This window comes from Cyanistes caeruleus, chromosome 4 (genome assembly GCF_971803275.1).
Source record: "Cyanistes caeruleus chromosome 4, bCyaCae1.hap1.1, whole genome shotgun sequence".
NCBI classification, from domain to species: Eukaryota; Metazoa; Chordata; class Aves; order Passeriformes; family Paridae; genus Cyanistes; species Cyanistes caeruleus.
The window spans coordinates 82183371-82210735 of record NC_141704.1 but is presented as its reverse complement, the minus strand read 5'-3'; the positions used below and the strand labels follow the sequence as shown (position 1 = coordinate 82210735).

General features: G+C 43.7%; 1 protein-coding gene across 6 annotated transcripts in view; it reads left to right on the top strand.

The window, feature by feature from the left end:
* Positions 1-27365, top strand: part of CACNA1C (calcium voltage-gated channel subunit alpha1 C) — a 461478-nt gene that overhangs the window by 398858 nt on the left and 35255 nt on the right. For 3 of the 6 annotated variants that reach the window (XM_086886085.1, XM_086886084.1, XM_086886083.1), the window contains exon 28: positions 13738-13821. In XM_086886085.1, coding sequence (XP_086742211.1) covers positions 13738-13821 — 84 coding nt within the window. Of the gene's footprint in view, positions 1-13000; positions 13085-13737; positions 13822-27365 lie in introns of all 6 variants that reach the window. The other 3 variants (XM_086886089.1, XM_086886086.1, XM_086886088.1) reach the window with 2 other exon arrangements.

Here is a 27365-nt window from a genome sequence, read left to right as displayed (position 1 = left end):
TTGGTCTCCTGGGAGGCCACAGAGACGAGGGGCACATCAGCTGGAGCAGCTGCTGCTGTGGCACACTCAGCACATGCCAGGGCTGGGACAGGGCTTCTGAGAACCCTCTGGGGGTGTGTGACACTTCTCCTGCTGCAGAGGGTCAGTTACCACATTTTTTGCAGGATTGATCTAAGCACCGTGTCAGGCAGCCCATCCATGTCTGCAGTTTTTGTCAGGAGGGTGTGCTAGCAGTGAGCTGGAGAGATTTGGGATGGTTAAAGCTGCTGATAAAGAAAACATCCACTACATGCCCTGCATCTCCTTACAGAGCATGAATATGCTGCTCTGAAGCAAAACTCCCAACTGGACCTCAGTGTTTGTCTTGGCTGGTGCTCATAAACTGATTCAAGACTAGTTACTTCAAAGACACAGACAGTCTAAAAGTAATGCTGTTGAGCCAAGGCCTTTTGCTGCTTTGTTTTTCTAATTTTATAAATTCTCCAGCCAGTCTGCTGAGCTATTTTCCAGTTCCTGCATGGAGAAAGCTCCTGCTGCTGCTGCTGCTGCTTCAGGCTTTTTCCAGAGAAAACTACTAAAGGGAATGAGGTGCTGTGCTGTCTGTGGTGCTCACAGCTACCACTGTTCCAGCTTCTTAAAGAAGAAATCCCCACAAGAACCAGTCCATGAAGGGCCAGCTGCTCTACAAAACCTGCCTGGGGTTTATCTTTTCAAGTTAAAGGCAGTGACTTAAAATTCCTACTCATATGAAGCTTCACCATCTGTCAATGCACATGCTAATGTGAGGATGGATATTCCTCCAGGAATTTCAGATCTTTCCAGCTCCCTGGAATGGGCTGTTTTCCTGATCAGCCACATCTACTTTTTCTTTCAGGAAATACTTCATCTGTCCCTTTATTAGCTAGGGCAGGACCACTAATCCAAGAGCTATGAGTTTTCTCCTGCTGTGCCTGTCATCTCAAACTAGGGAAGACATATCCACGGAACTACTGCTATCCACAAAGCAAAGCACATGATCACAGATTCTGTCAAATCCCTGCCTGCCTGTGGAAAGGGAATCTTGGAGATTTCCTCTGTGGAATGATGACTATCAGAGAGACTGCAGATCACAAGTCTATTCCATTTACCAGACACTGTCAGCACCTTTCCTCCCTGGGTGTTTATGGATGTTGCTTGTAGAGCAGCCTGTAACAACGCCACCTGTCCTGCTCAGACACTCACTTCAGTCCCTCATTTATCACTGCTGCTTTACTCTGCATTCCTGCCATTCTTACACATCATTTTTGTGCTCAAAGCAGAGTTCAGGCTTCAGTGGGCTGTTTCAAACAAGCTTTGCATTCAGCACAAGGCACACAGTGCCGTGAGGTCCCAGGGAGAGCTGTGACCCTCTGTGCAGTGGAGCTCACAAGTGCCACCCGTGGATATTTCTTAGCCCCCAAGCACTGATGGGTCTGTGTGCTCAGTGTTTCTTTCTCCCCTGGTGCATTTGCACTTCTTTATTCCTCTTTAAGCTCCTCTCAGTCAGCGTTTATCATGCATTTGATGTACAGATATCTCCTCCAAAACCTGCAAAATGACTCATCTGTTTTTGTTCCCCTTTTACCAGTACATTTCTCATGCATTTATGCCTATAAACAGATCTTTGAGCAGTTTCTCCTGAAGTCACACTGGCTGCTTCATACTACTTGGATTCTTCTTTCTCACCAAAACCAAAATCTGTTATTCCTTGGTCAGGATACAGGCTTCAACATTTTCACAAACACCTGAAATTTATATCCATGTTATCCTCTTGCACCACAGGAACAGTGTTGGTTAATTTTGGGAATCTAATGCTTTTTGTACTTCTTCATTCTAGCACATGTAGAAATACCTGTATATCTTAGGATGCTGCCCTGACATCATTCATCACAGTGTTTTATTTCTCCAACTTATACAGAAAAAGGGAAGTAAAGACATTCTGCACTGATTAAAAAAAAAAAAAAACCTGATTACAACTGAGTGGTCTTTTGCTCAGAGCAGAGCAACACATCAGCTTCATGCAACAGGAGTCGTATTTAGCTGGAAACCACAAGCTCTGGGATGCAGAGCATAAATTAGTGGTTCAAGTCGTGTAAATGTGAGCAGCTGCCTCCCTCCACACGGTGCTGTGTGGCCAGAGGTGGTGGTTGCCAGGTGGATTTTACTTTACAGATTTCCTTTGCTGGTTTTGGCAGGTCCTTAACCTTGGTAGCCACCTAAATTGTTTCCTCAGCTCGGGTATGATCTTTTGTGTGGAGTATTTGATGACTGAGTCATGCACCCACTGCAAGAGGAAGGTCAGTCTCCAACCACCAGCCTGGCTTTGGGTGAAAGAAATGCTTTAAAAGGCAAAGGAAAGCGTGAGAAAGCTGATCATGTGTCAAAACCTGTGGGTGGGGAATGATATACATCATTTAACATAAAGGAAGAGTGAGCTCTGCTTAAGGTTGGGAAAGAAGCAATGAGCATGGAGAGAACTAGGAATGATCAGGTAATGCTGTTGGCTGCACAAAAGGAAAGAACTAAAACAACAGGAAAAGAGAGAAAACCCAAGTCCATGTAGGAAAAAATGCTATACAGAAAATGAAGAGTGGGAAAAGATAAAATATCCTTAAAGGCAGAAAGAAAAAAAAATAAATTGAAGACCTTGAAATAGTAAAGTATTAATAAAATGGAGGAAGAAGTGATTGGACAAAAAAGTAATGCAAGGAAAAGAAAAACAGAAACAGGACTGAAATAAAAAATAAACATGGGAAGAGATTTTTAGAAAATTAAAAACTGAATTAAAACCCATACCTTTTAAGCTAATGAGCATCTTTTTGTGCTCCTACATTTTATTGAAGTTCCCTGGCAGGCATCCCAGGTCTCCATGTTCAAACACATTAGAATCTCAACCACAGAGCCTCCTTGTGTACCATCTCATCAGAATAATTTGCAGTAGAAGTTGGGTACAGTATGTTTCCCTATTTCTGTGGATTAAACTCAGCCCTGTTCCAAAATGCATCATCAGCTTACCTCAGAAAGGCTTTCCTTTTTCACCCCAAATTTTGTTGGGGGTGAAATCTGAGTGTCTTGTATATTCCTTTGGATTTCCCATACCACAGCAGCCCAGCTGGAATTACTCTCAGCTGCTCCAGCAGCTGCCACAGGACCAGAACCCCCTGATGTCTTTGCCATGCCCAGATAAAGACACCAGATACCACATTTCATGTGCAGTCAGCCCGAGGCTCTCCAGGAATTACTGAACCAGCCTCGAGGATTTTAGAAATAAACTGGAAAAGTGGAGTGAAAAAATCCTAACCCTGCATTAATCACTCCTCTGCTTTCTCCTAGCTGTGATTACCTGTCTGCCAGGATTCCAGGGAATTCTGCACAGCATACACATCATGTAGAGATTTGATCATGCTGTCTTTCCTGTCCATAGCTCTGGAAGGAAGAAGGAGCCTCTTTTCTAACCCTTCCAGAAAAAGTAAATGCTACAAGTACTGTAAATCAGAGCAGCACTTTTAGGTGACTTTGGTGGGAAGAAATACTTGGAATAATTATTCTGAACATGGATGACCAGGTCTGCCCAGTCCTTTATAAACACAGTCAGCTGGTAGAGTGGCTCCTGGAAGCTGCTTGCCTGACAGAATTTCTATCTGCCCATTATGCCCAGGAAAAGGAAGGAAAAGAGAGGCTAAGAAAGAAAAAGACCCTCTTGCAGCCCAGTGTGTGCCACAGCATTCTCCCAGCACTTGGGCACTGAGGCTTTCTCACTGACCATGGGAGACCCCACCAGCCAAGAGCCAAAGCCTGGATTTGTTATTCCAGGTACTTAAAAACTAAACTGCTCAGGAAAGAGTGCTGCCAACACATCACAAGGCAGCGAAATTTAGAGAGAAAGAAGAACTACATCCTGGTGCTTTAGACTGCTGGCCCACCGAGTAGAGCCTTGAATAATAAATCTCCCAGCTAATACAGAGAAAGAAAATTTGCAACAGAATGAAATTTGCTCAGGGATGAGGTAGATTTAGCAACAGTTTCTACAAATGAGGAGTTAGCTAGCAGATATCTTCCTTCTCTACCCTGTGAAAGCGCAGGGAATCCTCTTTGATGGCTTCTAGATTTCACTGAGCTCCTCACCAGTTCCTGGGCGTGTGTGGGAGAGGAAATCTGGCCCTTCCAAACACTTTAAAGGAGAAGAAAGTAGTGCCAGACTAAAGTTGTTCTATTGTGCATATGCTTATGTTCAGAGATGGCATAGGCGTGACTGAACCTAAACAAGTCATGCAGTGTGAAAAACACTTGGTAGGTGAATGTAACAGAAGAAACGAGATGGATGATGAGAAATGAAACTTTCACCCTGGATCCTAGCTCATAACTCTACTTGAATCTGGGTCAGGAAGCATCAAAACCTACAGGCTGACATCCTGTATAACGTGGCTCTTTCCCATTTTATTGTGGGAATAAATATATCTGCCACAGAGACGTGAGCAGAGCGCACCTTATTTGGTTTCTATGTTGCTGCCCCTAAGAAAGAGGCCAAGAACCAAATGAGTACCCAGAACAAACTTCCCTCTTCAGGAAAAGAACTTGTCCTTTCATGTTGTGGTGGAAACAGTAGGTGAGGGACAAAAAGGCTGTTTGATCTGCTGCTCCCCATGTTACATCTGTTGTTTAAATGCAGGATGTTCTCTTTCCTGGAGGACAAGGCCAGCAATTTTCTGCAAATAGATCCTCTAATTATTAGAGAGAATGGATGAAATCTCTAACAATGATCAGCCAGAGCTGTGCAATCCTCCAGCTTTCTGAAGGATCAATGGGGAATTCAGCAGGCAGGAAAGGTTGTTAAAGGAGCTGTGTAAGAGCTTCAATGATTGAGGACCTTTTCCTTCACAGCAAACACACGCTGAGAATTTGCATATTGCTGCAACATTATGACAGATGTATTTTCAGTCTGGCACTTGGGGGTTTTAAAGGCGTTATAAATGATCAGAAAATAATTATATGACTGCACAATGCAACAGTGTGGGAAGGAGTGTATTAGCTGTTGCACTTAATTATTTAATACAGAAAATTATCCACACGGTGTTAAAAGCCCAGTGGGATGGTGAAGCAGGGCCTCACTCACAGCAGCAGCAGCAGCCTGGGAAAGGGACCAGTGCCAGGGAAAAGCAACTTGCTCTCCCTCTCAGAAAAAAAAAAAAAAAAATCCCAGCCCTCTATCACTTCATGTGAGGTTGTTTTAAAGGGTCAGAAAGCTCTCAGAGATGTGAATCTTCACATAAGAGTGGTAGCAGATAACAGAGTGTGATACAGTGCCTGTTAGGAACCAGCCATCATGTTAGAAATGACATTTCCACTGGCAAATGGTCACCTGGCTGACATCTAAGAGAGGTGATCTCCCTTCTCTCATGCATCTGGATTTGGAGACCTTGGAAACTTCAGTTTTCTTTGTTTCTGCTTCCCCAAGAGCAGAACGAGAGTAATCACCCTCTTTTGGCAAGTTATGATTGATGGATTGCATAAAAATAAGCATTATTTTATTACCTACTGTAATCCACACACAATTAAGCCTTTTATGACAGAATAAACCATGTAAAAACCTACTGCTCATACCTGCCTTGCTGTTTCTTGAACATTGTGCCTTTCTGCCAGTCAATATCCACAATCCACTCAGCAACCACCTCAGAGCAGTCCACAGCCTCTTCCCTGCTCCATAGGCAGAGAGGGAAGCTATTCCAAGTCCAGCCCCATATTCAGAATGCTTCTTCACCCACTCCTTGCCACTGTCTTCCCACAACTCCAAGTGACCTTTGCTCTGTGAGATGTGGCACTTCTGTTCTTACAGGCTGAGCTTTCCTTCTTTTGAATCATTCCTGCCTGGGCTGGGATGTCAGCCCTGCTTTAGGAGACAATAAAGCCCATCCTTTAGCTCTTTTCTGTTTCGTATTGCTGGGCTGGTTTATTGCCTTCAGGAGTTATTTACTGGCTCTCATCGAGACATGCTGCTTGTAGACCTTCCAAACTCTTGGAGCACTCACAGCTTCTTCCAGATGGACTTGGACAGCAAAGTTCTCGTGGAATGCCCTTTGTGGCAAAAGATCTGTTCACCCATCACATTCACTTTTCAGTCTTTCTGGTAAAACTGGTGCTGATTTTGTTTCCCTTCACTGAGAACAAGCCTGGTTTCTGGCTGCAGGGCAGTAATTGTTAAATGACTGCTGTGAGCTTACTGTTCATGAGAAAAAGGGCCTAACTCCTCATGGGGTATTGCTGTGCCACAATATACCTGTGGGAAGGTCAAGAATGTCTCTCTCATTTTCTAGGTGGACAGCAAAATTTATAAAAGAGCTTTCAGCTATTCTGCCACCATTTTCATGCATTTATATCAAGGAGGCCTTAGTCATTATTGTCCAGAGGCATTACTCACCCTTCCTTCACAGGCAGTTAAGAGCAATCCAGGCCAAAAATCACATCAGGATCAGCTACTTGAATCATCTGGTTTCAGCATGCTTTACTGCTATCATTTCCTCAGGCCTTCTCAGCATGTTGCCTGGAAATGCACTCTTTGCTGTGTCTAAGAGATGCTTTCATAACAAATCCTTCCATCTTGCCTTTGCCCTGCTTCTTCCCTGGTTTTTGGAGGACCTGGGACCAGAAGGTTGCATTTCCAGCCTCCCCCATGGCTGAGAGTTTGTGTATTTCTAACCACTTTACAGCAGATGGAACAGGGGGAGATGTAAGGTGGCTGTGCCACCAAGTGCCACCACCCTCAGCACCTGCAAGGACACAGTGACAGGACAGTGGGGAATGGCCTTAAAATGAAAGAGGGCTGGGTTAGATTAGGTACTGGGGGAAAATTCTTTACTGTGAGGTCCAGGCACAGGCTGCCCAGAGAAGTTGTGGGTGCCACATCCCTGGAAGTGTTCAAGACCAGGCAGGGTTGGGCTTTGAGCAACCTGGTGTAGTGGAATGTGTCCCTGATCATGGCAGGGATTGGAATTAGATGATCTTTAAGGTCCTTTCCAGCCCAAACCATCCAATGGGTCTGTGTAGATGTGCATGGAGACACTCATGGGGCTCTTTAGAAAATACAGTTCTGGTGAAATGAACTGGATTGCAAAATCTGGAAATGGGAATTCTCAGTTCACAGACACGATACAGTCTTTTCTAGTCGTGTCCTCCAGACATTATCAACTATCATTAGGTTAGAGAATAAAAGAGAGATTCTCTATTTGCAGCCTCCATAAATATTAATGTTTGTCAAATAGTGGCTTGGGAACCTTGGTTCAGGCAGTGGGGTTTTTTTTTTGGGTTTTTTTCCTCTAATGGAGATATTTGTTCCCAAGAAGCACAAGTGAGACCTCTAATTTGCTTTAGGACCTACAGGATCTCAAACAATAATCAGAGGGTTCCCACTTCAAAGGGGTCAGTAACAAGGTACCTCCAACCTAGAAATAAACATCTGAGGTCTTTTTTGAGATCACAGAGACATTCAGGTCCCCCAACTCTTTTGTTTCTGTCAAGCAGAGTGTTCAGGATGTCCAAGCAGGCCCTCAGACCCCAAGGGACACCTGTCTGCCTTCACAGGTGCCCTCATTGTGAGAGAGAGCATGAAACAGGTGAGGGAGGATAAAGGAAAACATCAACATTCCCTCTTGGGCTATAAATTGGTCTTGTTCCCTTACAGTATTAGCAAAGAGCCATGAGGCTCCTTCAGAACTCACCAGAATAGTCTGGAGTGATGAAATGCTCCTCTTTCCTTTGCCTGTCTGTGGAAAGATTTGAAGGAGTAGAAGGGAGCCTTGTTTAATTCCCTGCAGCAGTGACTCATTCCAGTGACTGGTAGGTGAACTGCAGGGACTCTGTCTCAGAATTAATCCATCAGTGGATGAGAGTTGATAGATAGTATGCAAATAGATGCTGTTTTCCTGCAGCCTGTCAGGAACTCCAAGCAGCTGCATCCTCCACTTGATTCCTTCTCTATTAGGTTCTGCTAATTTCCCTGATTGCTGTTATGGCTAAATGGTATCTCAGCACAACAGAATTTGCATCTGACACTCATCTCCGTTCCGTGTCAGGAGCTATTGTAGCTGTGTGAGATTGTTCAGGGCACACGTGAATCCCCCAAAATCTGCTGTTGAGAGCGTGTGCCAAGAGCCATGGAACCATGTAAATGTCCTTTGGTTCAAAACTGTCCCTTTTGCAAAAGTACTTTCAGGGAAAGCCTCTTTTAATGAAGTGTGAGAACTGACTCCCACAGCCCAAAACAGCCCACAGCATTTCCAAAAACGAATCCTTGTGTTAACTAAACATCAGCCAGACTAGCACTGGCTGAATCCCCAGAAAAGTCTGCTTTGCCCTTTACAATCAGCAGGAAATTTTTGCTAAGCAATCCCATTGAGTATCAGGGTATCAGCCCCTTTCTCTCCTTCCCATGTACTCTCTTCATCTAATTTAGACTTGATGCTCCTTTCTGTTGTTTTAGCACTCAGGATTATTTCAGAGAAGCAAGGTCATCCTGCAGTTTGCCCTCCTTGCAGGCTGTGCAGTTATCTCTGTGTCTTAGTTCCTCCTCGATGCTTCATTCCTGTATTCATAAATACAAACATGCACCTATGCATGTCCTTCCCCTTTTTCCTGCTGCAGCATCACCTTCCACTGGGGACCATCCCACCCAGTGATCAGCCCTGCCCTTGATGTGCTCCTCATCTTTAGAGATTTTTTTTCTCAGAGGGACCTGCTAAATTTTTGCAGCCGCCTCAGAAGAGGCAGAAAAGAAAACCTGTGACTAAGCAGATAAAAAAACAAACACACAAGTGACCCTGCAGGTCCCACAGGGCTCGATGCTCAAAACCCAGCCAGCACCATGACTCAACAGCACCCTTCCCCTGAGGACTTGTGTGCCTCAGTGTGGATGCATTCCAGCTACCAAATATTCTTAATATGGGCTCCAGGTGACTCTGAGCTTCAGACTCCCTTCGGCAATTTTGCCTGTTGTCATCATTGAGGCTTCTTAGGTGTCCTGTTTAGGATCTCATATTCACAAAAAGTAGAAGAAATGATGTCCAGAGACATCAATGCCTCAGCTAGCACCTAAATAAACCAGTTTCTTTAACAGCTAATATCAGCAACTAGGAAACCTAAAAGTGATTGGCACGCTCGTTCTGAAATGTCTGCTCCTCTTGCACAAATGAGATTCCATTCCAGTCAGCTACTGCATATTTATGCTCAGCCTTTCATTAACTTATTGATCATGTGGTGATACATTATCATTTGCTACCTTTGGGGGGAAAAAAAAAAAAAAAAATGGGGAAAAAAATGTGCTCTACTGGTGGGGCTATTTCATGCTTCCTGAATATTCAATCCAATCCTCCTGGTCTCTCTCTGTCCTCTTTTCTCCCCAAAAGCTTCATGGATCTCCAAAGACATCCCACAAGAGAGGGGGACTACCATTCCCTGAGGATGCCATTGTGTGGCATGCAGTTAGAGCTAAAGCAGGGTCAGGCTTCTCCCTTTATGGGTAAAATATGGTATCACACTCTAAATTCCTGTACTGCAAAAACAAACAGTGCCATCAATTCATTTCCAGTCAGACCTCCACCCTCTTGGGAAAAGTATGCAGAACTTTCTGGTGGGAAAAAATATTTTGGAAATACAACCTCTTTATTAGAGTGAAAGCTCTTCCTTCATTCAGTTTGTCTTTCATGAGCCACCCTGGTACACTCCAGGGAGGAATGTGGCTTGAAGAGGGACTCTGAGGTCACAAGAGGCAGGTCCTGGAGGGGTGTAGCTCCCTCTCATTACACACCCATAACTTGTGACCAGGTTGTGAGGTCTGACCCAAAGCTGAGTCCCACATGGCCATTTGTAGGTAATGGTCCCTAAGGAGGGTGGGTGGCTTCTCAGGCAAGGATTCCACCACCTTGCACCCCAATGAAGCATCTGTGTCCTCTGTTTCCTTGAGCTCTCTTACTGTGAATAATATCTTCCTGTTTTTCACCCTTCTGTTTGAAACACAGAGGGAGCAGGTGAGGAGGAAAGGAAGGTTTTAAAATTCATGTGTTTCCTTAATTCAACACTGGCATTTTGGAGCTGGGGTTGAGTAAAACTGCACTGATATCCATGGTTCCTCTCTCTCACTCATCCAAGAGACACGGGAGGAAGAGAAGAGCTGAGTTCCCCTGACAGCCACACGATAACAGACTGGGATAATGCTTTTTCTGGGATCCCAGAGCAGACCACCCCATGACTTCCAAGCAAGGATCTTGCTGCTGAGACTCAGTAGAGCATCCCAGGAGGAAGAACTCGCAGTGTAAATTTGGAGCAACACTGTTGAAGTCAGCAGAGTGACTCCAGATACACTGTGGCTTCCCAGAGGTCCAAAACAGCTGGTTTTGATGGCAATGAAAAAGGGACCTTCTCTTTCCAGGCCTGAATCTCTCCTGAGATGTGCAGTGCCATTGCTTCCAGTGAGTTTGTATTACTACTCCTGGGAGCAATCTACAACTGACTGGCTTTGGTGGTCATCTGAGGACAGGATTTGGTGCCACTTGTCACCTGGGCTCTGTATCAACAGCAAATGCTGTTTTACCAGAGCAATGATTACTGGGCTCTATGTAAGAAGCTGCTCAGGAATAAAAGAAATTTGTAAATTTGGTTGCACCAAAAACATTCTTTGCAGTACCATGCCAATCACAGCAAAAATACCAAAAATCATTAAAAGTCATCATCAAAACAACACGTTTTGGATCTTTACCCTTGCAGCTGCCCAAAATCAAACTCTTGGGTTTTTTTTTAAAGTTGTTTGGATTCCTGCTGGAATCCTTACTAATTCCTAAACCATGCAATTGGAGAGGAAATAGAAGAGAAGCATGCTGTTGAAGGCATTTATTCATTGGGCACGTGGGCAGTGCCACTGCCTTCTGCAGGACTGTGCCCACGGACAGGGGCAGGAGGATTGGGTCTGTTGTCTTCTACTCTCTTCTTTGATCCTGCAAGTGCACTGTCTGCCAAGGTCACACCAGGCTGCAAAGGCACTTTGTGTAACTCTGTATGATCTGTGTCTGTCCTTTATTTATTCAAAATGCGTTTGCCTCTACAATTTAATCTGCTGTTCTCTCCCTCCCCTTCCTCTTGGTGAAGTCTAATTACAGTTTTATTCCAGGTCCATCTGGTTGCTAATGATGCTGGACATCACCGCTGAATTCATTCTAATATTTGTTGTGTATTTCTAGGCTGGACGCTGAATAATAATATTCTCTGAATTTGCTTTTGCTCCTGTTTGCTTCCTCCCTGTTGTAGCTAATTGTGTAGTAATGTCTGCCCATGGGATGGTTGCTCCTTCCAGTGTAGATCTGCTAAGAGAGTTGCCTATTTCAGGCTGCAGAATAAAGGTGTTTTATTCTGGTTTTGAGGAGAAGATTTCAAAGTCCCCTCTACCAGCTCCCTTCACTGGCATGGAACCAGCAGGGCAGTGGCTTTTTTTCTGCTTCATTTGTTCTTTTTTCTTCTTTTTGTTTTTTTTTCCCTTGCCCAAAGTGTACTGTTTTTCATAACTGTGAGTCTCAAAGTCTCATGGAGGCAGTGTTTCAGCAGATAGGAAGACACTTTTTGCCAGTTCCTGCTCCTTGTGATGGTTGAACCCACAGTAATCTGAGGTTCCCAAGCCTGACTTTGTACAGTGCCAGTACTGGGATAATTTATTTTTTTTCTCATTTTTAATTTTTTTTTTTTCTTTTCTCCTTTTTGCTTTCTGCAACAGTGCCTGGGAACACAGGCTCACACTTTACCCATGACCTGACTCTTGGACTAAGAATAGCAGTCACAGTGCAGCTCGGGTTCAGTCTCACAGGAGACAAGCTGCAGCTGGGAAACAGGGAGCTCAGATTAGCCCATGCTCACAAAGCCAAACACATGAAAGGAGCACGGAGGACTTTGTGTCTTTGCCTCTTTTTAAGACTGTAGAAGAAGGGCAAGAGATTGGCCCAGGTGCTCAGTGAGGCAAGATGAATTTTCTTTGCTCATGACATTGACTTGTAGAGGAAGTTTACATACAGAGGTTCATCTCCTGGCTGAGCAGGACCTTCCCCAAAAGGATCCTCTGTCCTTGCAGCCCATCCACCAGAAAACCAAGCAGTGCTGATTGGCATCTCCTGAGCTCTGCTTAGGACAATGAGAAGTTTGGGATAGCCCCTGAAGGGATCAGCCAGCACTTTTCCAGGACAGCCAAGGCCACAGCGCTGCTGGGGCGCTGCTTTCAGCAGGAGTGAGCAGCAGGTCTGGCTCTGAGCAATGCTAAAGCCAACACTGCTCCCATTCTCACCCCTCCTGGTAGGACGAGCCAGGCTACATCCACAGCTGCATTTTGTGGTGCAGGTGTGCTCTCAGAGTAACAGAGACAGCGGTCCTGCTCTGTGTTGCTGAGACAGGACCTAAAGCATCACTGAAAGGAACTGTTTGTTAGTCCTAACACTGCCTGTGGCTGGGTAAAGAGAAAGGTGAGATTAAGACAGCACATCCCCAGCTTGGCTGTGCCCTCTCCTCCTCCATGGCACTGCAGCTGGAACACAGACTGGGGGATTGACACCGACATTCCCATTTTTTGAGGAAACCTCGTTGCGCTATTCCCGTACTCTCCCCCCCGAGTCAAACGGGAAGGGTGCTGCGCTGCCAGGAACGGAGGAGCTGGTCCTGCAAGCCCCATTCCTGGCAGCAGCCACGCTCAAAATGATCTGTGTGACTTCCCTTCAGCCCCTGTCTCAGAGTTGGAGGGGAGGGGTGGCTTCTCTGGAATCTCATGAGCTGGAGAGGGGCTGCTCACACCAGCCAGGGAAGAACCCAGGCCTGGGCCACAGCTTGAGAGACACAACAAGTAGACTTAAGAGGAAAACCCCTTGAGGTATCAGGGCAGAAATTCTAATGGTAATTTTGAACTGTTTTTGTCTGTCTAACATTCCTTTTTAATCCCCATCCTGCCTGCCCCTTCCTTATGTAGGGTTACTTTAGTGATCCTTGGAATGTTTTTGACTTCCTCATCGTAATTGGCAGCATTATAGACGTCATTCTCAGTGAAACTAATGTGAGTATTACTCTACCCTCCCCAGGATACCACCACCTCCTCCTCCTCTGCTGTTCCTTCTCTCTTTCTCTCTTTTTTTCTCTCTCTTTTTGTTTTCTGGTTTTTTTTCCCTCTAGTCATGCTTTTATTGAACTTGCCGTCGTCCTTCTCCTTCTCCCAGGGAAAAAAAAAGGAGGGGGGGAAAATGCCTCCTTCTTTTTCACTTGTCATAGCTGGCCCCAAGGCTGTGACTGGTGAAAGCGCACAGAGTTTGGGGTGTGTGTGCTTTTTTTCCCTCCAAAAGGTAGACATGCTTGAGTGTAACTTTCTGACTAACCAGGCTTTTGTTGATCCCCTCCATCATGTGAAACGTTACAGAGGTTTGAGCAACCAATACTGTAGAGTGGTAAGAGACTATTTAATATGCCCACGTAACCTCTTTCTTTTCTTATTTTTTTCCTCTTCTCTCCCTCTTTCATGCTTTTGTTTTGTTTTTATTTTCGTTTTATTTTTATTTTACTTTTTACTTTTTTTCCCCCCTCTTTTCTCCCTTTCCCTCTTTCTCTCCCTTCTCTCTTTTCTCTCTCATTCTTTCTTCCTCTTCCTTCTTTCCTCTCTCTCTCTCTCTCTCTCTCTCTCTCTCTCTCTCTCCTTGGCTTCTCTGCCACATGCAGCACTATTTCTGTGATGCATGGAATACATTTGACGCCTTGATTGTTGTGGGTAGCATTGTTGATATAGCAATCACCGAGGTGAACGTAAGTAGCTGGCGTCTGTCCATGATCGTGCCTGCTCTAACATTCATTTGTCTTTCCCGGGTTCTTTTTTCTTTTTTTTTTTATTTTTTTTTTTTCTCTCTCCCCCTCCCTCCTTTCTTTTTTATTTTCAGAATTTTTTGTTTCGTTTCGAAGCTCTTTTTCCTTTTTTTTTTCCTCTTTTTTTATTTTTTTCATTTTATTTGGTTTGCTTTTAATTTTTTTCTATTTTATTTTTTTTCTTTTTTGAACGACTTAAAGGACTTTTTTTTTTGGACTGTTGCATCATTTTCTCCCCTTCATAATCCGCCTGGCATGAATTAAACTGTATAGCAGGAAAAGTGATGGGGAATGTGGAGTGTAAGTGAAAAAGCTCTTTGTGCCATGGGAAGCTGCTCGAATAATCCCAGGCCAGCACTTTGGTCTGCCCAGTGTTATGCTCTGCTTCCCATGGCAGTTCAATACTCTCCACCCCACAGAGAGATAAAGGTCAGTTCTTTCGAGGTGGAACTGAGGGAACCAAAACAGGAATCCCCACCCTGTGCCTCCTCACCCAGGAATAAACACCAAATCACCTCTGCTTAGAGGGACCTGCTCCTAATGTTCCCTTTCAAATGTGAAAATAATTACTGACAAAAAAAAATAAAATAAAATAAGGTAGGTAAAATAAAAATAAAGCAGAAATCCCAAAGGAAAACAAAGCACCAGAGCTCCAGCCCTTTTTTGTTGGTTTGTTTGCAACCTGATTTGCTCCATCTCTTGAATTGCACTGATTGGCCCCACTCGTGCCCATCTCAGACAGGTGAAGGACTGAGTGAGCCATGGAGACTGAAATGAGCACCTGGTGTGCAGGAAATAAATCACACCAGGCAAAAAAAAAATTCCTATATCACTTTTTTTTGGAGATATAGGGTTATTTATCCTATAATTATAGGATAAATAGACAAAGGACAGGCAGGAAATGCACAGATTTCCAAAAGAAAGACTATGATGGGTTTATGAGCATGGGCAAAAATTACACTGAAAGAAACAGCTTATAAAGGCCAGGAAAACAGGAAGATTGAAGGAAAATTGCTGCAAATAGGTTAAGGAACAGAAAATTAGTAGTGAATTCAAATTAGTAGTGAATTTCCAAAATTATATGGCTGTTGAATAGACATTCCATCTTGGAATTGTTGTGTACTGTAAAGGCAACACATTGCAAGCAGAAAAGTGACAGCATAGTTCTCACTCAGTGCTGTGTCTAGGGAAAAAAATTAGGCAGCATTTTGAAAAATAAAAATGCCTTACTTGGAACTTTCCAAACAAAATATTTTCATATCTTGGTTCTAGTTTAATTTCTGCTCAATTTCTTTTTTTCTTTTTCTTTTTCTTTTTTTTTTTAATTCTGAAACAGGACTATTTATTCAAGCTGTAACATCTTGATTTTGAATAAATGAATTTTTATTTTTTTAAACTAGTTTATTTTATTTTTTTAAACTAGTTTATTTTTTTAAACTAGTTTATTTTCCTTGTCTTTTGAAAGAATGGAAAACAGTTTTTAACTAAAAAAGAACTTTTATTTTGTACCTCTTAAATGTCTTACTTTCTGGATGAAAAAAGTTGCTTACAACACTTCCCACAGAATGTTGCAAACAATTTTGGTTACCCTTTTACTAGGTGGATATTAGTATCAGGTTGACTTTGTAGAGGGATGTTACAATGAGGCTGAGGTTGTTAATTTTTAAGAGTGAAATTAAAACCTTTTCTCTGCCACACTTGTCACAATCAAAGTAGGGAAACTTACAACAGCCTTCAGATTGTGGAAAAGGTCAATTCTCATCCGTAGAGGGAGAACTGTTGGTGGCACTGGATGAATAAGCACGTTTAATTGGAAATGGATCCTATTAAACACCAGTAAGACTTCCCTGACTGCTGTATTTGAATCCATACAAAAGCATTCTAAACAGAAAGGAAGGAAATCCTTGTGCTTTGGTACACAAATAGCCAAAAAATCCCAGGCTGCAGGAAAATCCAATGGGTCCTTTTGAAGAAATTCAGATTCTCAGATTCTCCTCATTAACTTCCATTGTCTGAGAGGAAGAGAGACACCCAGGTGTCCTCTTGCTGTTAGTGGTGAGGGATTCTTCCCTCCCCAGGCACCCTGGACGTGTCAGTGACAGGGAAATAAATTGCTATTTGGAGGTGCCCACCAGTGACTGGTGAGTGTCTAGGTTTGTTAGGTTTGTCTAGACACCCAGCTCCCAGACATCAAATTTAAGCAGCATAAATCACACTCCTTCTCAGCATCTTGTCCAGACAGTCATGCTGCTGCTGCTTGTTGTGATCTTCAGTCTCCAGGGCTGCGCGTGCTGCTGTGCTTAATTGCCAGTGACAAGGCTCTCTCTCAGCTCTAGTTCATGTCAGGCAAGGCCCAAAATCCAGTTTTCCCTTAGAGAAGCCTATGAAAAATGTGGGCACTCCTCTGCCCAAAAACAGGCACCTGTGTTAGGTGAGGAGGCAGCAGGGCTGGCCCTGGCTCTTTCAGTAAGGGCTGTGAAGAGCATTGTGTGATGGTCCCTCTGTTTCCTCTAAAGAATCCTTTCCTTCTATACAGTTTTACAGATCTCTGCACACGTCTTTTTGTTACCTGGCATGTTTAAATCTTCTCTTTTTATCTAGGCAAGTCCTTTGCTACTAGTTTCTAATGTTTGTTACTAAAAACTTGCACAACCTTTTTGATGCGCTGATAAATAAGCGGCAGCTCTGGATTGAGTTTGTTCTGAAATGTTCTTGAAATCCCTTTGCACTTTTTATAACCCTTATTGAATAAGAGAATGTTCTGTATGTCGGTTTGTCCTGTCAGATTCCCTCCCTGCTAGCAGCACTTGGTATGTTACACCTTGTAGGAAATGGGCTTTGGAAGTAGCAGCCCACCTTGGCCGGACGATTGTCATCCTCCCCCAGCAGAGTGAGGCAGATGTTCAGACACACTTCTCCCATCTCCTCGGGGATTTGTTGCTTCCTCGCTGTCTGTGGGCTTGAGCCAGCCCTGCCCTGTGTTTCTGTACTCTGTCTTGTCTTGTTCTGAGACACCTGGGCTCCGAAAAGGACAGGAACGATAAACCCCAAAACGCCAATTAGCTCTGTTAATAGGAAATGTTGAGACTGGTCAGGGGCAGGTAAAATATTTCTGCTTAACTCCTTAGAAGCTGAAGGGTGTAGGATCATGGCAGGTGCTGCTCTTGGAGTGAAGGGTCAGTTCTTACTGTGGTCAGCTAGGAGGGAGGATGGAGACCCCTGGCACAGTCCAGTTTGACCTGCAGCCATGGATTCATCAGCCTGAAATCTGAGAGGTTCAGCAGACCAGGGCAGGCAAACCCAGAGCTGTAGTTGTGGGCAGCCTCCACAGTGTGTGTGTGTGTGTGTGTGTGTGTGTGTGTGTGTAGGTACGTGCTTGCTTTTGTTTGTGTGGTTTCCCCACGTTCTGGTTTGTCTTTTGTTTTTAACTTTTGACATTTACTTCCGATTCTTGAAAAGGAATTTCCCAGAGCAAAAGCTCTAAGATGCATGTGAGTGTGCAGGGGTGGGTGTTTGAGTGTGCACTCCATTAACTGTGCTCCGTGTCCCTGAGTGTGTTTGGATGCCTGTATGGGCTACAAATCCACATGGCAGAAATCCATGTGTGAGAGGAAAAGAGTGTGAATGGGAGCACAAGTATTTCACGTGTATTTGTGCAGTGAATGGTTGTTCATGGGTTCAGGGGTTGTGCTGGTGTGTTTGAAAACTTCAGAAAGGCAGTTTCTGCCAAATTCACCTTTAAATTGCATGACTCTGAAGCTGCATTTTCAGAGCTTTCCTCTCAGTGACTGCTGTACAACTTCCTAGACACAAAATGAAGATTTTTTTCTTATTATTTTTTTTTTTCCCAAAATTATTTTTGGAATATCCAGTTTTTCTGTTTTGGGGCACCCTTATGCCACTTCTTAAGTAACTAAAGAGAAGAGGGCTTTTTAATCTTTTGCTAAAAAAAACAACTTCCAAGGCAGAGACCACATCAACCATGTGTCAGCTCTCTTCAAGACAAAGAATGACTTTTGGGGAGTAGGATGAAAAATGGTATAATATATGAGGCCTGGGATGTAGGGTCTGTGGATTATATTCCTTGGATTTTGATTAGATCCCTGAACCTCAGTCTTCCCATCAGTAGAGACTGCTATTATTCCTTGTGCTAAAAAAGTACCATTATTAGGGTTTGCAAAACCCTTTAAGCTCCTTAGAAGAAAATGTTAAGATGGTAAATATTATTAGTCTCTATTATAATTTGAAATAGATTTTATAGGAGTTGAATAAAAATCAGCAAGTTTGGACTATATCATCCCCAAAGTAGCCCCAAGCACAGAGTAGCATTTCCTTCCTTTCCACATCAGCAGACACAGCCTGGAGTTGAGTACTGTAAAGGTGACTAACAGCCTGCTGTCCCCTCCTCCAGGCAAATAAAGTTGCTCATTAGTGTTTGTTTGCTGTGTGTCAAATGGGGAAATCGAGTTCCATTTGTGCTGTGCCACCGTGCCCAAAGCAATGAGAGAAAAACAGCCAGGCCCTGAGTCACTGGGAAAGGTGTTGATGTGACCTCTTTCCTCTTGGTCAGGGAGGAAAACTCACTTTTCCTTGGTGCATGGGGCCCTTTCCCTGCACCCTGTCCCCTGCCAGTGTCAGACCAAAGGCAGTGTGTGGCTCAGCCTTCATTAGCCAGCAAAGCAGGGCTCTCATCAGTGCCCCCCGAGCTGGGCGAGCCCCTGGGGGCTGCTCGTGGCCTGCAGATGTGTGAGAGCTCCAGAGGCACCCCAGCTGGGAGCACAGTGGCACTGGGGCTGTTGAGTGCTTGGTTCCATCTGTCTGTCTGTCAGGGAGGGAGGGGTTGTGTCTGTCTGTCTGTCTGTCTGTCTGTGGGGCTGTCTCTGAGGGCTGCTGCTGGTGCCTCTGTGCTTGTCAGCTGTGCCTGGGGGTGCACGAGGATGAGTGAGCAAACCTTCTGGGCTGGTGTCCACCCTGCCTGTTCATCCAGTGAACGTGTGTGAGTGTGTCTGTGAGCGCTGCAGGAGGCCCAGGGGAGCAGGAGTCACCCAGCACAGGTACACAAGGTGATGCAGCAGGTGGGATGAGCCAGGGGGGGTGAGCATGGCTATGAGATGAGAACTGTCAGGGATAGAGAACCCATGACTTGAGGGTTTTTGTGAAATTATGGAATATTTCCTTGCATAAAATGCCCTCCTCTTTCCTCAGAGTGAACACTGCAAGTGGTTTGAGGTTGATGGAGATGGTGGGGTTTTAACAGGAGGGGAGCACAGTGGTGTGTGTGAGCATCTGGGGACACGAAGGACTGAGGTGCTTCAGGAAGTAGTGAAGAAGGTTAGGGAAACCCAAAGCCCACCTTGGTGTGTTACTTCCCTCAAAAATGTTGGTGAGGTCTGTTTTGCCCCAGCCTGCTGGGTAATGGTTTGGTGTTTGTCCGTCAGGTATTCAGGAGAGCTGAGCTCTTTACATTTCCCACTTCTGGAAAGGTTTCCAAATTCTGTTAGGAAGTCAGCAGAGGGTTGCAGCTTGACTGAATCCTGAGTAGTGGTGCAGTAAGGCCAGAGAAATACCAAAGCATTGAGCTCCCAAGACTTGGAGACTTGTGCAGCGATTTCTCATTTAGTCTATTTTATTGCAGCTCAGGCTTAAACCAGGCGCATGAGGCCTTTTTTTACAATCATCTCGCTTTTGGTGTCAAGAGGCTTCATATTATTTGCCATGGGCTCCTGCTCCCATTCTCTGGAATATCTGAAAGCCTATACTTAAATCTCCCTTTCACCCTCTCCTGCACCCCTCCCTTTTAACCCACACCCCGCCTTTCTTCCTTTTCTCCCTCGCTTTCCTCTCCCCCCCGTCTCCAGCCACACTAAACCTCACGAGCTCATTTTCACTCTCAACCAATGTGTCAGAAGGCAGAGAACCAGTGGCTCAAACGATGCTGCAGTCCTTGCCCCCGCGCAAGGCCTGCAGCGCTGCCACGCAGTCCTGTGCACACACCCCTCCAAGGGAGCAAGGATCGCGGGAAGGACGACTTGCATCCAGCCTGCACCTCACTGGGGACTGGCATTCATATCTGTCGCTGTGTCTGTCTGTCTGTCTGCCTGTCTTTCTCTGCCTGTCTGGTTCTCTCCGCTTCCACGCCCTTTGCTGCTCAGATTTTGGCCACCGGACGCAAATCTTTGCGGTTCCTAGGGCTGGCGAGCTCCTTCACCCAAACCTCCTGCAAGAGGCAGAAAACACCTCCCTCCCTCTCCCTTCCCTCCCTCTCAAACGCCATCTGGGTAGCAGAGGCCTCCAAATGATGTAGCAAAGGGCTGGAGAAGCACAGTGGCTTCTTTTGACATCTGGTGTTGTCACACCCTTACTGCTGCCATCCCAGAGCTGTCCGCAGTCCCGAGCTCTCCCTGTGTGCGTGTATATGTATGTAAATATGACCTGTTCTCTTTTTGGGAAAGCTACTGGTAAAATTGGTGGGGGGCAGGGGGATGAGGAGGGTGGATTTAGTTTGGGTTTTTTATTATTTTTTTATATATTTTTTAATATATAAATATGTGTACCTGGTGGTGTTTTTATCACTGGAATAATTCAGGTAACACACCACGGTGGCCCCCAGCTGCAGGAAGCCACGTTGAAGCATGGTTGTGAGCAGTAGGAGTGGAAAGTGCTTTATTTTGCCTTTGAAGAACATCAGGAGAGCTGTCCTGGACTCTTCTACAGATTAGGCTTAGATCAATTTGAATTTGATCACCTCCCATGCTTAATCAACAATTTTAGTGCGTGTTTTTCACCCTGTATTGGTGAGAAAGAAGTATCCAACCACAACCATGTTTGAACAGGGTTCTTTTTGGTTTTATTTATGTATATATTTGTCATGATGATGGGGCCTCTTTGTTTTATTTTTTTAAAATCTCTTGTCTTTAAAATGTTGGTATTTGGAGTGCATTTCCAGAGTTCATAATGTGATTTTTCCCTTTAAAAGAGGTGATTTTGGTAACTGCACAACTTTTTCTGTATGAAATATGGACAATCAGAAAAAAAGTATGTATTTTCTGTCCAAAAAAGGGGGTAGTAAATGCAAATTACTCCTTCCTCAGTTTATCTGAGTATTTGAGCTGTTGCTAGCAGCGCTAGCACCGTAAGAAGCAGACATGTAGTTCCCACTTTGAAAGACTCTTCATACTACCCAATTTTAAGGAAGTACCTCAATATTGTGATTTCCACAAAATTGTTATACTTGGCTTCTGACATTAATCCAGGCCCCATGGAAAAATCAGAATGTATTTTAATGCAGGGAAGACTTAAGAGTAGCATAAAAATAAATTTTCCTTACAGGAAAAAAATTTAACCACACACATTCTCGTTAATTAAAATAGGAGAAACAGAAGATAAAGAACCCAGGGGAACAAATTCTTAGAGGCTAAAAGTGAAAGCAGCAAAAAGAAAGTTAAAACAGTGCTATGACTGTAAGATCTGATGAATAATCCTGTCTGGAGTCCTTCTGAGTGAAAATGTTTCAAATGGTGGCCCACAGCATCTCACTGACTGTCCTGAGGAGTGAATTGTGCTTTTAATTAGTTCAGGCTTGCATATACCCAAAACCTTGCTGGGTTTTAAGGTCTTTCGAGCAGAAGTCCTGTTTTCTTATTTGACTGTAAATTATTGTTACAATAAGAGTAAAAGCTAATAGTAGGAACACAAAGAACCACAGACCTTGTCCTGTGTTGGCTCAATACTAAAAATAAGTGTATGACATCTACATTTCAGTACAAAGAGCTTGTTAAAAAGCCTTCAGCCAGATTTTCTGACCGGTATTTAATTTTACTTGTCATTTTTCTATCACAGCACTTTGAAGAAAAAACCCACTACAACACTCTGGCATCAACATCTGTGATATATTACAGTTATATTTCATCTTCCTTTTAATTCCAATGTGGTTTTCCACAAAGCTAGTTAAAACACTCAAATTTAAAAGAGCTACCCCAGGCTGATTATATTTTTCCATTGGCTTGCTAGCCAGGATAAATCATTCCTTTTGCCTAGCAAAAGTTTCTCTTAACTTTCCCTGAACTCTGATAGAGATTGTATCTTTATATGAATCCACAGAAAAATCTCTGACTCTTGATTCCTTAGATATCTCTGAGTATATTAATGTTAATTAATGATCTCTAAGCACCCTTAGATGGTGAAAAAGGTGCTCGGGTGAGCTCAGATCCAGCCGGTTCCATCATCTGAGGCAATTCCTTGAAGAAGTGAAAGACATTTCTAGAGTTTAATTCTCTTGTTTCTCAGACCTACCTTGCTGAGAACACCCAAGGAATTTTCCAGTGCTGCTGTTCCCCACCCACAGACCGCAGTAACAGAGAGGGCACAAACCCCTGTGTTTCACTCACTCAGTTTTGCTGCAAAAGCTCCTGTTCCTGATGAGAATCACAAGAGCTTTCAGCATCAAGACCTCGCTGCCTGCACCATCTTGGACTCTTGTGCTTATTTAGAGAATTCCTAACTGGTCCCAGGCTGCTCTCCCAGTTCAATGAAAGCAGTGGAGGTGATGGAAGAAGGGAAGACACACACACAAACACACAAGCATTTTACTTGTTTTCCTCTTTAACTTGCTCCTCTCCCCCATCTTCTTCTCCCCAGTGATTTTCTCCCAGTTTTGCTGAAATCTTGGGCAGCAGACATTTTCAACAAGGCAGTAGGAAGTTCCTATCTCCTGTAGCAGTAGATTTTCCTCTTTGTCTTCAGCCAAGATCCCACCAGTCCAGGGGAAGAGCTGCTCCCCTTGGTGAGGGTTTTTGTGCCAGGCACTGGGCAGCCTTTCAGCTTGGTGATGGTACCAGTCTGCCAACCCAAATGTACAGACTTCCATCAAATCCAGACCCAGCTGTGGAGGGCTTTGCTGCACACCCAGATTTGTAATCAAAGATAAACACATATAAATTAATTTTAACCTTTCTAATACAGTCAATATAGCACCCTCATTTAGCTCTTGCCTTGCTTCCTCTACATTCTCATGCACCAGCCAGGCAAACACAAGAGGGGTGGGGTTTTTTATGTTATTTCTTAATAGACATCTGGTTTTAAAATGGTTGTGCTCTTACCTTCTTTGTGAAGACTGTCTGGCACTACATGCCAACCAAACTTCTGCTTCATAGATCTTCCTGGGAATCTGCTAAATGGGACCCATCCCCTGCTGCAGACCAAGCTGACATCTTCACATAAGATGAACTGACATGAAAGCAAAGCTGCCTCAGCTGTAAAGAAACACTTGTTAACAGAGAAACATCTAAAACAAATTGAGGTTTAGAAACAGGGAATTTGAGACTCAGCTGTTTGACCATACTTGAACACAGTAAATCACACACAGTGGGCATTACATACCATCTAAACAGTCCCTACCCTTGCTTATTTTACCAAAGAATTCATCAAATCAATAATAATTTATTCTTGGAAAGATGTGTAGAACAAGAATATGTTGCTCAGTAGCTTTGTAAGATCTATCCCCAGTCTCTGTATGACCTCTTCTAATGTTTTCTGATAATGCCTGTGATTGGCATTTCAAATCCCAGAATGACATGTAGGGATTTATAATCTCATACAGAAATCCAATATGAGTCTGTAGGCTGTTGGGTTTTTTTTTCCTTAGGAAATGTTCTGCATCAACATTAAATAACTTTCTAATTTAAAAGGCAGTGAAAAGACACAGACTGGGAATTAAATACTAGCTGCTACAAATCTCAGATGAAAACGGTCCATAACAATCTCTCTGTTTGGGCTGCTGGTATCTCTGGGTATCCTCCCTTGAGCAAAGATTAATTATACAAAACTGACAGGGGTTGATAGTTCACCTACAGTCATCCAGAGCCTCCTGCAATCCACAGTCCTATTGCTTTGGAATGAAAGTGGATTGGGTTTTCTCCTGCTTCCAGCAGCGTGTGCAGTTTCTTTAAGCCCCTTCATCAAAGCACAGGATGGCTCATCCATCTTCCCACTGTCCAGAGCCTTAAGGATGGGTCCTGGCAATGCTGCATGTGGAATCTTTCAGCTGGTAGCCTTCCTGCCTCCCTGCCCAGGAAAACCTGCTCCTGGTCCAGCCTCCACCTGGCTCCAGTAGTTCCCAGATTTATGCTGAGGAGTGGGGATTTTGCTGCAGACCGCAGCCTTAACAGCACCAATGTAATTCCCCATCACTTATACAGGATTTGTGTGCTACAACAAAGATGCTACTGGAGTTTCCTTCTGGATTCATGTGCTCCTGGAACCCTACAAAGTCCAAAGGTCTCCCTCCTCCTTTCAGCCTCAGGCTGACCAGAGAAACCCCAGAAACACCAACACACTGAGAGCACCAAGTTTCACTCTGTTCTTTGTTTTTCCTTCTCCCTTGTCCTTTTCCCACACCATGAAATCCCATCACCTAATTCAGAACTAACAAATATCTGCAGAAGTGCTCAAACATCGAGTGCAGAGAGCAAAAGCACAGCAGGACATGCCTCTGGGATTTTGCTTAATTCCTCAAATCACCAGTCCATGGGGAAGAAGAAGCCTGTAGATGCCTCTCAGCCTCTCAGTACCGCTGGAGCATTGCAAGGTGTTGGACACAAAACTCCTGCCTGTCCATGGCTCAGGAAGTTCATCTCAGAGATGAGCTCTGTTGCCATTCTCATTTCCAAGGTAGGCTACGAGAAATGGAAAGAATCAGCTCTTGCACAGTGCACAACAGCTTTAAAGTCATGAGGACTGGCATGAACGTTTTTAGCAGTCGTTTTCTTCTATTTTATTTTGACATCAAAATCGGTGTCATGGCCTCAGCACACAGGAACCTGAGCAGGCCAAGTGTGTCCAAGAACATCTCCCAGCTTGCAGCCCTCCAGAGCAGCTGTGCTTTCACAACACTGATACAGACAGAAGTCAAGGTGATGGATTTATTTGGGTTTTTGAGATGGGAGAACCTGGATGTGAAAATAACTGTTATTTGGAATGAGCCAAAAACAGATACAGGCTGTGCTCCTCCTTTTGGGAAACCTGTCCCACAGATTTCTCTCCCTCTTCCCTCCCACACAATGGGAGAAAAAAAAAAAATAAAAAAAGAGAATAATGATCAATGTAATTTAGAACATAAACCTTTCTAAAGAGGTGGAGGAAAAGAAGACTGCCCTTTCCAGCACAGTGAAAAACACACTGCTGAGTCTGATGTTTAAAAGCTGTGTTAACATTGCCTTAGGAAATGCAGTGAAGCACATTGGACTGCTTGGGAACAGCAATGAGGACACTGTTGGCAGGGATGGCAATGAAACTGAGGAAAGCTGGAGAGATTATGGGAACTTAAATTCCCACTCTTGCTCTCTCTCCATCTTTTTCAGTGTTCTGTTCTGTCCCCAGGGTCATCCCCCTCAGGCTGCTCCAGGCTGGGACAGACTGATCATCTCCTCTGGGAGCTATTGCCCTGTGAATCGAGAATTGGTCAAATGAAAAGGCAAGTTTAATGAAAAAAGGCTTCACCACACACAGCTCCTGGCAGAGGTGTTCAAATCATCAAAACCTCTCTTACTCAAACAGGAGATCCTCCAAGTCACTCTACCTGTAAAACAAAAGGTCCTGCGCACAACATCTCAATATTTATTTTCATGGCTCAATTCATCTTCAGCACCTTCTCATCCAGAGGTTTGGGGCTTTTCTTGGCTGCCTGTCCCACAGAAGACAAATGATGAAACACAGGCGAGCTGCACCTGCCTCTCTGAGTCTTCAGCTGCACCTGAAGATAAGCACTACATCTCTGATAGTGGTTAGTATCTGCTTCTTTCTCAGGAGCCCCCCAGGCTTGATTACCATAAGACTTGATTTCCCAGAGCTAATGAGGAGGATTATTAAAACATCCTGAAAATTAAGAATAATTTGCACAGATATACTTTACCAATTGTTCTGCTTTTCTGAAAGTCATGGGGAAAAATGGAGCTTTTAGCTGTGTAAAAAGGCAGCCCTTTCATTACTTGTCCTCTAATTGTCAATATAGGGTAATCTGCATAACCAAATTAAAGCAATTGACTTTCCTTATATTTACCTTAAGCACTTGGAACCATGAGACTACTGTCTGACAATTTCATGGATATATAGATATAGATAGATATATATATATATATGAAATTAATTAATAAGCTATTCAAAGTGGTATGATTTGCATATTAGAAGCTAATTAGAAAAGCAAGCTCCAGAATTTCAAAATCTTAGAATACATAGGAAATGAGGGGGAAAAAACTGATAGCTGCAGGACTCATTTGCTTAAAAGTTACCTTGCCCTTATTAACTGTGTTCAAAACAGGCTTTTGTTGCATGGGGATATGGAAATGCTCCCCCTGAGGTCTGAGATCATGTGGAATCACTGAAGTATAAATGCATATATATTGAATTTGGATGAGCTGACACTTGGTGCCTACTGGCCCCCATGAGTTAGAGCAGGCAGAAATGTGATTTCTGATGAGAAACCTCATTGCAGATGTCGCATTTTTTCCTAATTCCCCTCCTTGCAACAAATGAAATTTTAACTGCTGGCTGCAGGAGGGTTCAGGCTCCTCTGCAGAGCAGTCTGAGTGTCAGCATGGTAAATTGCACTGGAACACTCAGAGCTTTTTCCAGGGAGATCAACAAAGTGCTCACCATTTGCCCCAGTAAAGGCAGCACCACACACCTCAATTCCCAGTTTTCCTGTAAGATGGTGCCCTTTTCTAATAGGCATTAAATCATAAAAAAAAAAGCCTCCTTTATTTTTAGATTAGAGCTATAGGGAGGCTCGATTTTTTTGTTTCCAAAAGCCCCTTGTGACATTTTTTTTTCTGTTTTAAAATAGAAGGAAAAATTTAAAGTTGAAAAACTTTCAGTAAAAGATCATTTCTATTGAAATAATCAAGATTCAAAACATATGCCTCAGTAGAGTAAAAGCAGTTTAATCTGGCATTGATTTTTTTTTTCTCTTAGTTATATATGATTTATAATGGCAATGTAAACCAAATTAAAATGTGTGAGGACAAAATGTGAGATTTCAACCTCGCATTTCTGAAATGCCTGTTTCAAAATTGGCATGTTTCTACAGAACATTTGACTTTCAGCATCAGCATTCTTCTAACAGAAAATATTTCTGCAGGGAAACAAAAAAAAAAAGAAAGAATTGTGTTTAGTTTTTGACACTACAAATACAAGAGGATGTCAAGTGCCTTCTTTTACCATGTCCCCATGGCACAGATAACTTCTAAACCTCTTTTTTTCCCCTTACTTTGGTAAATCCTTGTTCTCCTTGAAACTCACAACCTTGCAGATCCCATCTCAGTGTGACCACACGGGAAGGAAACATCTCCAGAAGAGCAGAGTGGTTTGCCATTGCCATCTTTGTGCTGTTTAATTCCCCTCCACATCTTGCCTATGGTTTTGATGAGTTTGTTTCCTCAGAATCTCTCTTTTCACCCTTCACCTCGTGCCCAAAGTCACAGCATGGCTGAAGC